The following is a 13,379-nucleotide window of genomic DNA, read 5'->3' on the forward strand; positions in this document are numbered from 1 at the left end:
TCAAAATCCTTGAGGAGAACACAGGCAGCAACCTCTTTGACCTCAGCCACAGCTACTTTTCCTAGAAACACCGCCAAAGGCAAGGGAAGCATTGCCAAAGGCAAGGAAGTAAGGGAAGCAAGGGAAGCAAGTAGTTCATTTTTGAACTACTGGGACTTCATCAAGATCAAAAACTTTTGCACAGCAAAGGAAACAGTCAACAAAATCATAAGACAACCAACAGAATGGCAGAAGATATTCTCAAATGATGTATCAGAAAAAGGTCTAGTATTCAAAATCTATAAAGAACTTCTCAAACTCAACACCCAAAGAACAAATAATCCAATCAAGAAATGGGCAGAAGACATGAAAAGACATTTCTGCAAAGAAGACCTACAAATGGCCAAAAGACACATGAGAAAGTACTCAACATCACTTGACATCAGGGATATACAAATTAAAACCACAGTGAGATACCACCTCACACCAGTCAGAATGGCTAAAATTAACAAGTCAGGAAAAGAAAGATGTGGTGAGGAGGCGGGGAAAGGGGAACCCTCATACACTGTTGGTGGGAATGCAATCTCGTGCAGCCACTCTGGAAAACAGCATGGAGGTTCCTCAAAAAGTTGAAAATAAGCCACCCTATGACCCAGCAATTATACTACTGGGTGTTTACCTTAAATATATAAACACAGTGATCCAAAGGGGCACGTGCACCCCAATGTTTATAGCAGCAATGTCCACAATAGCCAAACTATGGAAAAGAACCTAGAATGGATAAAGAAGATGTGGTATAGGTAGATATATAATGGAATACTATGCAGCCATTAAAAAAATGAAATTGCCATTTGCAACAATGTGGATGGAAATAGAGGGTATTAGGTAAGCAAAATAAGTCAACAGGAGAAACACAGTTATCATACGCTCTCTCTGATATGAGGAATTTGAGGCAGGGTGGGGGATCGTCGGGGGTAGGGAGGGAAGGAATAAAACAAGATGGGATGGGGAGGGAGATAAAACCATAAGAGACTCTTAATCTCATGAAACAAACTGAGGTTGCTGGGGTGGTGGGGTGGTAGGGATAGGATGGCTGGGTTATGGACATGGGGGTGGTATGTGCTATGGTGAGTGTTGTGAAATGTGTCAGTCTGATCTGATGATTCACAGACCTGTACCCGTGGGGCAAATAATACATTCTATGTTAATTAAAAAAAAAAAAAGTGACATGCAATATATGATTAGGTATAATGCTTGGCACTTGGTAGGCAAATGATCATCTTGATCATTATTAAATTGTATGTTTCCTGACATTTACGACCTTTCTCTTTTTACTATCAAACTGGGGTTCAGAAAATTTATGTGACTTCAGACCAAATTTATGTGTTCAGAAATTTATGTGACTTCAAGGAAATAAAATATTGCAATGCAAGAAAAGCTTTCAAGTTAGAGAATAATCGAAGTCAAATTTACCTACAAGGTAAGGAAAGCAGAATTTAAAGCAGAAAATGAGGGGTGCCTGGGTGGCTCAGTCAGTTAAGTGTCTACTTTCAGCTCAGGTCATGATCTCTAGGTCCTGGGATGGAGCCCTGTGTGCTGGGCTCCTTGCTCAGTGGACAGTCTGCTTTTCTCTCTCCCTTTATCCCTCCTCCCCATTCATGCTCTCTCTCTCTTAAATAAGTAAAATATTTTTAAAAAATCAGAAAAAGAAGGTTTTGAAGATAAATGGTAGCAGAATAGGACAACATGATTCACTGGAAAAAGTGAAGGTCATTAAAGGCAGAAAACAAATAATGAAAGTAAGGAAAAAATATATTCACTGATGAAAGCAGAAATTAGGAAGAGTAAGAAATAAAGTCATTTAAGTAAATAGAGGTAGAAGGTAAATAAGTCAGTGTGGATTACTGTAAAGCATATAATCAGTTGGGCAACCTGTAAATGTTATGAAGAGTCTGGATAGATTTTGTACTAATTAGAAGTAGTAACGCTTTATAAAATGAATCCAGTATAGAGCTCTGCTTGCTGAACAACTGAATAAATAAAACAATGGCTGAGAAACCTGAAAAAGGAACAAGCATAGCTTGGCAATAGCTGAAGTCTGGGATAGCATGGATATGTGTTTCTGATGTTCTCTCCCAGGCAGGGAGGATATGAAAGGCTATCAGTGATACAGAGAAAAATTAAACTAGGAAGCATCGAAGAGCCCATAGGATACACAGTGAAGTTTAAGTGTCCTCAGAAAAAAAGTGGCCACCAGTGTGTAAGCAGGAGTGGTCTAGCTGCTGAAAAGCAATAGACTGTACAACAGAGGACCATTGCTTATTTTTCTAATGATAATTTCTGCAGAATGACTAAAATAAAAATAGGTTTTATATGGTTTTAAGCAACAGTTGGTAGGTAAAAAATAAGAAAGCAACAAAGAATTTGTAATGAATAGGTATGAAGCTAGATGAAAGGTCAAATAAGGTCATTTTTTTGCAACGGGTAAGCTTTAAAGGCAATGCAGACTTTAATACAGAAACAATGAAAGTTACTGAATGTTATCTATCATACTCCAGAGATTGTTAAGTTAGCTCCTTTGCCTCACCACCAGCCCAGGCTGATACTGATGTTTTTGGCATACAGTATTTTCAAAACAAGAAGATTTCACATAAAATTTTAGATTTCTATCTTTTCTTTTAAAAATCAAGGCTCTGACACCCTATATCCACACACCTACATGGCAACAATCTGTGGAAGCTAACTAGGAATGTGCACTCAAGATCACCACACCCCCACCACTCATCAAGTCACACCAAATTTAGTCAGGTAGAGGCCCATGAGCTTTGAAGATGCATCTACTGCTTTATAAGGGGTCTGGCTGACATCATCTCTATGATGTGAAAATCCTATGATGTAGTCAGGGATGAGCATATTTTTAATACTCTATTTTCAAAGTAGACTCAAGAGAGAACTCCCCCAAGTTAAACTTCTAGTAAGTTGTAGAATTGAGATTCTAATCCAGTCTTATGATTCTGAAGATCATTTCCCCTTTTGATGACCCTACGTCTCAACATGATGGGAAGGTGCATAACTTGGGAGTGAAGTCACAGTCACAATTTGATTAAAAACAACAAAATTGCTTAAAGACCCCTGTGATAAAATCGAATCTCTTTAGAATTTAAAATCAGAATTTATGGGTTCGACATATACCCATATACGCAAAGACTGTATCTGTGCCTACATCTATTTCCACACCTATATATGCTCATATATATAAAAAAAATTTAGTTTTAAAAGTGGAAAAGATATAGTTTCGCTTTATGAAAATATATTATGTTACTAATATTACTCTGCAAGTGGAAACAAAATTTAAAAATCCCAACTTTACAAAAATGTGAGGAATCATAAAAACTCACCCAATAAATTAATGCCATCATTTACAATGAGCTGTCCGTGACGCAAGTAGTTCAAAATGGGTTCAAAGTACTCAGGACTTCGGTCAATTAAGAAAGCTCCTCTATGATCTTGCTTATTTCCCCAGACACCTGTGTCACCATCAGAATGAAGAGAACCCCCCATGAACAATAAGCAAAGTGAGAAATTTAGGAAGAAAAATTGGGTAACATACTAGTAAGTTTTCACTCGTGTAAAAATTACTGGTATCATTAAAAAGTACAGAAGGACAAGATTTAAGCCAATACAGCTATACAGAGATCTCACAAAATGTGAAAACAATGAGTTGCACTCACCTTTGTCCTTAAACATGTGGGCCAGCATACTGTCGGGTTCTTTATTCACTAAAGTGCTCCTAAGGATTCAGGGAAAAAAATTGATTTCTCCATTTGTCTTTATAAACAAACATATAAGTCAAGAGTATACTTGATCCCAGCTGCTCTCTCAAAAAGATGCATGCTATGACCTGGGAGGAGTGATGCTGGGAAACAAAAATGTGCAATAAGTTGCCACTTGTAAAGTCCTTTCTAATCTGGCATTTCCTTTGATTCAAATATTGTTTTAGGTTCCTTTAACTTAAACACTAATTTATCCTTCTAGCAAGCTATTAGAGCACAATATTCTTGACCTAAACTTGCCTTGTTCTTACCCCTTTAACATAAGCAGTTGTAGTTGCTACAAATTTCAATACTGTTCATTTTTACTTGTGTTACATGTTTACTACCTGACATCTAAAAAACCTGTTCTAAAACCCTAAAATACTTGATACCTAAAAAGCATGTTCATGCCATTCGTGCTTTTTTTGGAAAGACCTGTGAATCATTCTTCTACGCTTCAAGAAAACTTTCCAAAAAATGGTTTAAGATCACAAGGTGCTACAGTCTTTTCTAAGGAAATCATCAAAACTGAAGGAAAGAACAAATACTACATAGTGTCCTCAAACACACACCTGTGCACACATTCACATGCACCTACCGTGTAGTTGTAAAGTACCGCCCTCCAACATTTAAGGTTAGCCAGTCTGTGTGAGATCCTGACAACCCTTCAGGTAGTTTAGAATCTGTCTGAGGATCTAGAAATGACATGTAGAAAACAGTAAAAAAGGTAAGATTGAGTTAATGGGGAAGATGGCAATAAGCTTCAACTTTGACATTAAAAACATACATAAAAGCTTAACAGAGCTACTAGAGATGCATCGACAGTATTTAAGACAAAACCGATAAGGTAATCCCACAGATAGAAGAGCACCACGGTATTAGCATCTTTGAAGGAAGAAGCTGACAGAAACAACAGGTTAGGTGATGAACCTAAGAATTTCAAAGTAATCCATACTCACTTCAAAGCTTGGCAAATTTGAGAATAGCGGACTAAAAGTGGAAGGGGTATGTTCAATCCATGGGTGGGTGAAGCAAGTAGTTTGCAGTAAGATCTGAGGAGGCTAGAAATGAACCTCAAAACCCACCAGCCAAAACTCCCTTCTAGGACAAAGCCCAATACACCAAGGATAAGAGGCTGGAAAAAGAACCCAAGCTGAACAGAACAAAGACAGAGACAAAAGAGAAGGGAGTCCAAATAAAAGTTAAAAAGGTCTAAAACAGCCAGAACACATCAGAAGGTGACTTATATATTTTTTAATATGTCACACAAATAACAGAAAAGTGAACTTCAGAACCATGAAATTAGAAAACCTTCCCTAAGTTAGCTTTCCCTTCTCAAGTTAAAGAAAATAATTTCACGTTAAATGGGCAACAGAAAATCTCATACAAAAATTTTCAAAGAATAAGAATTACATCCCTATAGACAATGAAAATGTGCCAGAAAGAAATGCCCCCAAAATAGATAAAAACTATTACCAAATATTCCAAACATGCTAAAAGTAGTAAATAATATCAAATATGAAAAGAACATAACCCAGAATTACAAAATTCACAAATGAGGTGAGAGAACTCAGAGGAGAGAATGAGAACTATGATGAAAACCTAATTCAGGGGGCCTGGGTGGCTCAGTGGGTTAAAGCCTCTGCCTACGGCTCAGGTCATGATCCCAGGGTCCTGGGATCGAGCCCCACATCAGGCTCTCTGCTCAGCAGGGAGCCTGCTTCCCTTCCTCTCTCTCTGCCTGCCTCTCTGCCTACTTGTGATCTCTCTCTGTCAAATAAGTAAATAAAATCTTAAAAAAAAAAGAAAAAGCCTAATTCAGAAATGAAACTACACTAGAAGAAACACAGCAGAGAACAAACAGGTAATAGCTTAAGGGAAAGAAAAGATGAAAAAGAGGAAAACTTTTAAAATAATAAGAAATGAAGGAAGAGATGAAAAGGAGTGCAGAGAAGATTTCCGATATAGAAGACAGGTGTAGAATATCCAACATACAAACAATAGGAGTACTGAAAGAAAATTAAAGCAGGGGGACAAAATAAATGCATAATTTAGAATTCAAGAAAACTTTTCTGAAATTAAAAGAAGATTCGAAAGTACATATTGACAGGGTCCACCACTTATCAGAGAGAGAGAATCAGCTCAGAATACTCAGAAAAAGTCTACCAAAATTACTGTTCTTTAAAGAAAGAGAATAATCCTTTGAGTGACCTAGGAAAAATAATCATTATGAATGGTATTTTTTGGACACAAACATTTTATGCCAGAATAAGACAGAGTACAACATATTTAAGATATCTGAAGAAAGAAAATATGAACCAAGGATTTTTTTTAAACAGCTTAGTTGAGAGATAACTGATATACAATAAAACATACATCATTAAAGTTTCCAATTTGTTCAGTTTTGACATATGATTTTACATCCAGTCAAATTAACTGTCAAAAATAGAAGCCACAAACTGTTATTAACATGTGAGATGTCAGAGAACATTGTTCTTCTTGGAAGTTCTTTGTAAAGAGTCTACTAGAGAATAAGTTTCAGACAACCACTGGAGGCATAAACGTAAGGATTGGGGGTGAGCATTAAATACATTTGAAAGAGTAAAGCTAAGTGACAGTTTTAAGAGAGAGTATAGTATATAATGGCTATGTAAGCTGATAATGTAGAAACAATACAATTATTTTTTAAGTAAGGAAAGAAAGGAATGAGCATTTGCAAAAAAAATGTTTAACTGTCTTTAGGATTCATATTGGTATTGAAACTATTGGAATTGATACTGACACTTTTATGTGTGTTTTGTGTGGGATGAAATGAGTACTTATGTGACATAATTCTATCATTTCCTATATTCCCCCAAGCCAGAATTATTGATATGGATGAAAGGAGACATAGGTGTAAGACAGAAAAGGTTAAATAAAAATCTTAACAATCCCGATTATAAACCAAAGTATGAGTGAATATGAACCCAGGAGAAATTTTACCTCTCTCTTATAATGCCATATATTATATAAACCTTCTTATTATATATTACACATAAATTTCATTTCTAGCTAGCTATGTATTTTCAACTCTGTCTACCAAAAAGCCTAGTAAAATAATGAACCCAGTGGCAATGAGCCTGTCTGACACCTAGACTGTGTTTTGAAATGACATTTCCTACTAAAAGACATTAAGGCTTCTTGGAAAACATATTGATCTGGGTCTGCAACAGAAGTATAAGATGAATACCTTGTTATTCCAGATAGTAAGGAAGCTATAAAAGACCAACGGGGTTGTAATAAAAGGAGTTGAAGAGGTTTCCACCAGTCAAATGTAAAACAATGTAAGCATCCATAAACGCAAAGCAGGAAAACATACCAAATATTTTTAAATCCAGAAGTTCATAACGGTAAGATAAAAACATTACTTGATTACTTTTTGTTTGTATGTGTACAATGAACCAATTAAGTGACCACTGCCTGCTAAATACTTTGTTAAGCTAATGGATAAAAGATGTGGAAAAATCTGTGCTCATCGTCTTAAGATAAAGACAGAGAAGAGAATATACTTACTTCTAATTTGGCAACTGCCTGTGTGATGATCCTAAGAATTCCCTCCGCTCACCAAATACAATTACTGTCATGGCTTACACAAATTCTTAAATATTCAGGGTCAGACTGTATGGACCTAAATATATCAAATACTCATTAAAGAACAGTGATGTTATTTAAGCCTTAGGCTCTTTTTCTTGAGATGCACAATTGTATAAGCTTTCTTCCAAATCAAAAAGTAGCCTATGTGTCTGTGTATGTGGTTGATATCAAGTTATTTTGACTGATCTGATATGACCACTGTGAATGATTGTCAAATGCTAACTTATGCAAGCAGTGCACACTCAAAATTCTATAACCTAACACTTACAGGAATTGGAACAATTACTCTCAAGGAGAACATATCAGAAAAAAGTTGTATTTCCACAATCAAAATAACCTTATCATGTCATTTTTGATGAACCTGTGCAATTTCAGTGCATTTTAAAGGCATGTAAAAGATGAGGTATCCATACTAAAATATAATTCAAATTAAAACCTTACTTCAACACACACCCAATTTAGAATACAAAAAGGTATGAAGATCTGAATGCTGTCATGAGATCCTTTTCAATTAAGCTTAATAAGTGCATGTAAAATATTTGCCATCTTTTTCATTTTGGCAGATAAAATTGGCTTGTAAGGAAGTCACTTACCAATAAATGGTTCTCCTTCACACACAAACAAAACATCATCATCCCTGGGAAAATCAAAATTTAAAAGCCACCATCAAAATCCAGAAATCACATTAATTATCAGTTGACTAGAGGACCTATACCTTAGAATTATGCAGAAGACAGGTTTTGCTATCAATCTATATTGCAAAGAAACTAAGTTTCCAGTGCTTTGCTTAACTTCTTGACTTAACCGTCTTTGGATTTGAATTCAAATAAGGTCCTGCACATGGAAGAACTTTTAAAATGGTAAAAACAAACAAAACCCACTATGCAAATCATGTGAATTCACAGCTTTCTTATCAACTGGAGAACATACTCTCATGCTCAAGGGATAATGATTAAAGGCACTGCCAACTCTTCTTTTTTTACTTTAATTCCATAACCCTAAATAAATTATTGGGTTTTTCTTCTCAATCATCAGCTGTTCTGTACTCTGGAAATGAAAATACATTTTTATGTTACACCTAGGAAGAATAAAATTGCAATCAGAACTCCGCTATAAAAACTCATTAACACCACCACATAACACCCACCACACACCCAAAGGTAAAATGATTGCATATAATCCAAAATTCTAGATTATCAGTGCATATTCTACTCCCCTATCTCAATATATCTCACTATTAGCGCAAATAAATGATTAGAGATTATACTGTGAGCCACCAGTTCTTAATCAAGTAGATATTTTCTAGTTCAGAAGGCTTCAGTTCTGACCTTCTATGTTGTAGAAATTTTTATTTCCTATAAGGCATCATAGGAATACACTGAATGTTTCTTAGAGGCAGCATCTGGGTTAAGGAGAAATTTAGCTTGATGCAAATCATCCAACAATGAGACTCAATTATCTATCAAAACAGAAAGAAGCTGGGAGACAGATGTTGAAAAAACTAAGAAATTCTAATTGATTTGGATTTTAAAGCTATATCTTTTAAGTCTACAATCTCTTCTACTTAATCACTATGCGAATTAACTTTTTAAGACTAGTATGAACATCTGTTTTCTTCTCATTAACAAAAATCAACTACTAAACTGTGTGACTCAGGTAAGACATTGAACTTCTCAGATGTTTAGTTTCCTCATTTATAAAATGAAGAGATTAGAAGCGATTACCTTCAAAAGCAGTATATTATGTTGAAAGGTCATTCTGACCTGAGTTTAAATGAAAACTAAACTTTGAATTAGCTTTGTATTTTTGTATTAGCTACTGCAATTTAGCGCATCATTATCTTCATACCATCGTTTTAAAGAATCCCATGTCTTGCCAATTAAATGGAAGTGACTTGGGCAGAGTCAGTACTTAGCATTCCCTTCCTATTTTCTTGCTCAAGTCTCTTCTTGCTTCAAAATTCTATGATCCTATGAGGATGGAATGAGGTAAACTAATTTGTTTTAAGGAGATAGATCTGCCTGGGATATTTAAAAACAAAACCAAAACCTAACAAAAAAAAAAATCACTATGGTGGTGATCACTGGTGAGTTAACCCTACTTAAAGCTCTACTTTATTTAGCAAGTTTTTACCAAAGTAGGTCCTTGTAAGGTTTATGAAATTCAAAGCATTCTTAGGAAATGAACTGAACAATAAGCAGGAACATATGAAATCAAAGAGATCAATCAGATTTCCAATATTAAAAAAAGGCATGTCTTCAGAGTCAAAAGTTCTAGGCATCTGAATTTTGAAACATGCTAAATGGGTATTAGCCAAACCCAAATTATAAGCCGGTGGGAAAAGAAGTAGAAAAGATGTGGTGAGGGGTGCTTGGGTGGCTAAGATGGTTAGGTGTCCCTTTGGCTCAGGTCATGATCTCCAGGTCCTGGGATTGAGCCCCACATCAGGTTCTAGGCTGCTTCAGCGGGGAACGGCTTCTCTTCTCTCTCTCTGCCTCTCCTGCTGCTTGTGTGCTCTCTCTCTCTCAAATGAATAAATAAAATTTTTTTTTTAATGTGGTGAAATTAACAACTGGAAAACACTGGGCAAATTGGTCAGTTGACAAACTGATTTTTGATGAACTGTGTAAATTAGTCATTTAGCAAACTGGCCTGTTTCGCTGTGAGTACTATTTGTATAACAAGTGGAGAAGGATCAACATTTTAAATTTATCTTACAAAAACACATGTTCAGAGGCAATCAAGTCATGAGTTAATGTATGTACATCAATTCTATAATACCAAAATAAATTTTGACACCCCTCCTGAATTGCACATCCTATTAGATCCACCTCTAACAGAAAGAAAAAAATTCCATGTATGAAAAATTGCAGAAAGACTATCAGAATATTGGAATCTACTGAGGATCTTCTAGCATATAGTAGAAGTCTAAATTACTTAAATTCTAAAGAGCAAATTTTAGGCAATCATTTGCCAAAATTCTGTATTCTTACCAGTAATTAAACTACTGCCTAAGGGAAACAGCAGAACACCAAGATGCTGAGGGAACACTGTAGACAGCTTATAAGAAGGTGAAGGTTACCTGATCAAAGCAATATCATCGATCAGTCCACCTTTCCCATTATACACACTGGTGGCTTTTATGCCGAGTTTACTGCTGGCCACAGAAAGCAAATCAGATAAAGTTCCATACACAGCGACCACCTGTGAACACACCAGATTAATTTGGACAACTTATATAATGAATTTCATTATTTACAAATCATAAACCACCATACTATAAACAGGACTAAAAATCAGACTACCAAATAAAAGGAGATTTTGAGAGGTTCTTATAACTAATATTGCTGAAATCCAAAATCAGAGTGTAAGAAATCATCTCCACATGAAAATAATCTACTATCTTATGTATGTTAAATAACGCTCTAGTTCTGAAGACAGACCCACACCTGCATGTAGATTCTGACATCCTTTAGCTGTCGACATGAAACAAATTAACTTCTTCATGCTTCTGTTGCTTTAACCAAAAATGAATAAAAGTCACACCAACATCAGATCATGAGGATGAAATGAGTTACTGCATGGTATGAGCTTAGCAAAGTGCCTGAGACCTCTGTAATGTTGCTTTTATGTTATTCCTTTGTTATAGGAATGGTTTATTTTAAAAATAGGAATATTTACTGTTTATGATAACATTTACTACATCAACCACCATGTGAAAGGTAACAACTTCCCACTTCATTTAGTTCTTCAGTAACTACTGATATTATAAAAGCCAGATTTTATAAAAATGTTAAATGTTAATGTTAAAAGCTAACATTCTAAATACAGCCAACAGCTGGGATACAGTGAATTGTTCTCTCTGCTTTACATCAGGCACAGTCTGATAGATGTAGGAGCAATGCAAATGCATAGGTGGGGAGGCTGAGAATCTCTACATGTAGTTAAGTTGTTTTTTGCTTCAGTATAATTTTAACTATGGGCTCCCAGTGGCTGATTTGTATAGCGTTACCATTATCAGTTAGGATCACTGAAAATTAAGAATAAAACATAGATGAGGGGCTGACCATGAAGAATGAACAGCCAATCAACTTCCCACGGGATACTGGATCAAAGCGCCATATGAAATAAGAAACAAGGCTGATCCTTTGTTTACCAGTGACTGGAGTTTAGTAGACCTTGAATTTTCAGTTAAATAAATGAAATGAATAACAGGGTAGAGAGGGAATTGTTTGCCAATAAGGAAGTGTGCAATCTTCATGGCAGAGTACTCAGATTCCCAACAGTCTTCTCTTGGATAATAAAGATGAAAGGACAGATAACTATAGCAAGCTGGGGAATTCTAGGGAAGAGTTGTAGGCAAGCACAATTTTAATGGGATGTAGGTGGATTAAAAGTCATACACAATCCAAGTGTCCTTAACAGATGAACGGATAAACAAAATGTGGTAAATACACACAATGGAATATTATCCAGCTATTAAAAGGAATGAAATTCTGATACACGCTACAACATAGATGAATCCTGAAGCCATATGCTAACTAAGCCAGACACATAAAAGGGCAAATATTATGTAATCCCATTGATATGACATAGGCAAATTCATAGAGGCAGAAAGTAGAATAAAGATTACCAGGGGGGAGGGTGAATTGGAAAGTCATTGTTTATATGTAGTTTCTACTAGGTATGATAAAAAAGTTTTGGAAGTAGGGGTGAGGTTACACTGTGAATGTACTTAATGCCAATGAATTGTATGCTTAAAAATGGCTAAAATGGTAACTTTTATGTTATGTATATCTTGCCATGGTTTTAAAAAAAATAATAATGGAAAGCACTTGGCAGTGTCTCAACACAGCAGACATGCCATACATAACTGAAACCTGAATAAAATTGTGTCTCCTTTATTTCCTATCATTTTTTTGCCTCTGTAATAGAGCCTGGAATTTTGTTACTGCAGATACATGCTCCTGGGAGAAAAGGAAGAGAAAAAACACAAGGCATTACATGCAGCAAACCCATCTGGGCAGAGAAAGGGTGTGGAGAGAAAACAGAAAAGAATCAAAAGCATAGAAACACAAGAGACTGACCAAAGCAAATGTAGATCGACTTCTACAGCCTGGAAACTGCCAGGGGAGAGTAAGAAAATCCTTTCCAATTTCAGCATTCTTGTCATAGTTGCCATTATGTAAGAAGTTTTTAATTGACCTTTGCTTCTTGTATATCTTTACATGGCTTTGGTTGATTTGACATTATCCTCTCCTTGCTAGAACATCAACTTTCTCCCCCAACATTTCTTTTCACTCCTCTCCCTCAACCAGCCTTATCACAAAATGGAGGAAAATTTAATGTATCGATGTTATGCAACTGACACAATTAGAGGCCAGCAATTAGAGAAAGTAGTAGTGAAATTATTGCAAGAAATCTCACAGTTCTGTAGATTTGAGAACTGCCCTCAAGTTGGGCTACCACTCTTATTTTTCATTTGGAGGGCATTTTTGGCATTTGTTTTTTAATTAGATCACTTTAGCTTTACTTTATTGAGCATACTAACAAATAAGATGGAATTATATTGTAAACATAATATTCAAAATCTGTCTTATGAACCAATCCGAATATCTAATTTAAAAATAGATATATACCAACATAAAAATGTGATAGGCTTGGAAAACATTTTAAGTTGATAAGAAAGTCTCTAATAGACTGGCTCATGTACCTTTCTTTATATAACAGCTTTGTTGGGGTGAAAGCAGCAATGAAAATCCTTTATATCATAGATAAGAGCTTTGTTATATACTAAGCTTATTTTAGTCCTCAGAGAGGCTGAGCATTTATAAAATGATCACGCTAAGAATGGTTATTTGCTTTCTGTGTGGTATGCTCCCCAGGGTGGACCTGGAGTTCCCAAGTTACTGGGATTATCCACTTTAATAAATAAGGCACTATACTTAGAATGGA

The 13,379-nt window shown here is 35.6% G+C and overlaps 1 protein-coding gene across 2 annotated transcripts in view; it reads right to left on the reverse strand.

Moving 5' to 3' along the window:
* Window positions 1-13,379, reverse strand: part of KCTD9 (potassium channel tetramerization domain containing 9) — a 42,621-nt gene that overhangs the window by 22,789 nt on the left and 6,453 nt on the right. For both annotated transcript variants that reach the window (XM_047717390.1, XM_047717389.1), the window contains exons 2-6: window positions 10,507-10,628; window positions 8,018-8,061; window positions 4,390-4,486; window positions 3,711-3,769; window positions 3,378-3,506 (exon numbers count right to left, since the gene is read on the reverse strand). In XM_047717390.1, coding sequence (XP_047573346.1) covers window positions 3,378-3,506; window positions 3,711-3,738 — 157 coding nt within the window. In that variant the 5' untranslated portion in view covers window positions 3,739-3,769; window positions 4,390-4,486; window positions 8,018-8,061; window positions 10,507-10,628. The remainder of the gene's footprint in view (window positions 1-3,377; window positions 3,507-3,710; window positions 3,770-4,389; window positions 4,487-8,017; window positions 8,062-10,506; window positions 10,629-13,379) is intronic.

The sequence above is a fragment of the Lutra lutra genome, chromosome 2 (genome assembly GCF_902655055.1).
Source record: "Lutra lutra chromosome 2, mLutLut1.2, whole genome shotgun sequence".
Classification (NCBI taxonomy): Eukaryota; Metazoa; Chordata; class Mammalia; order Carnivora; family Mustelidae; genus Lutra; species Lutra lutra.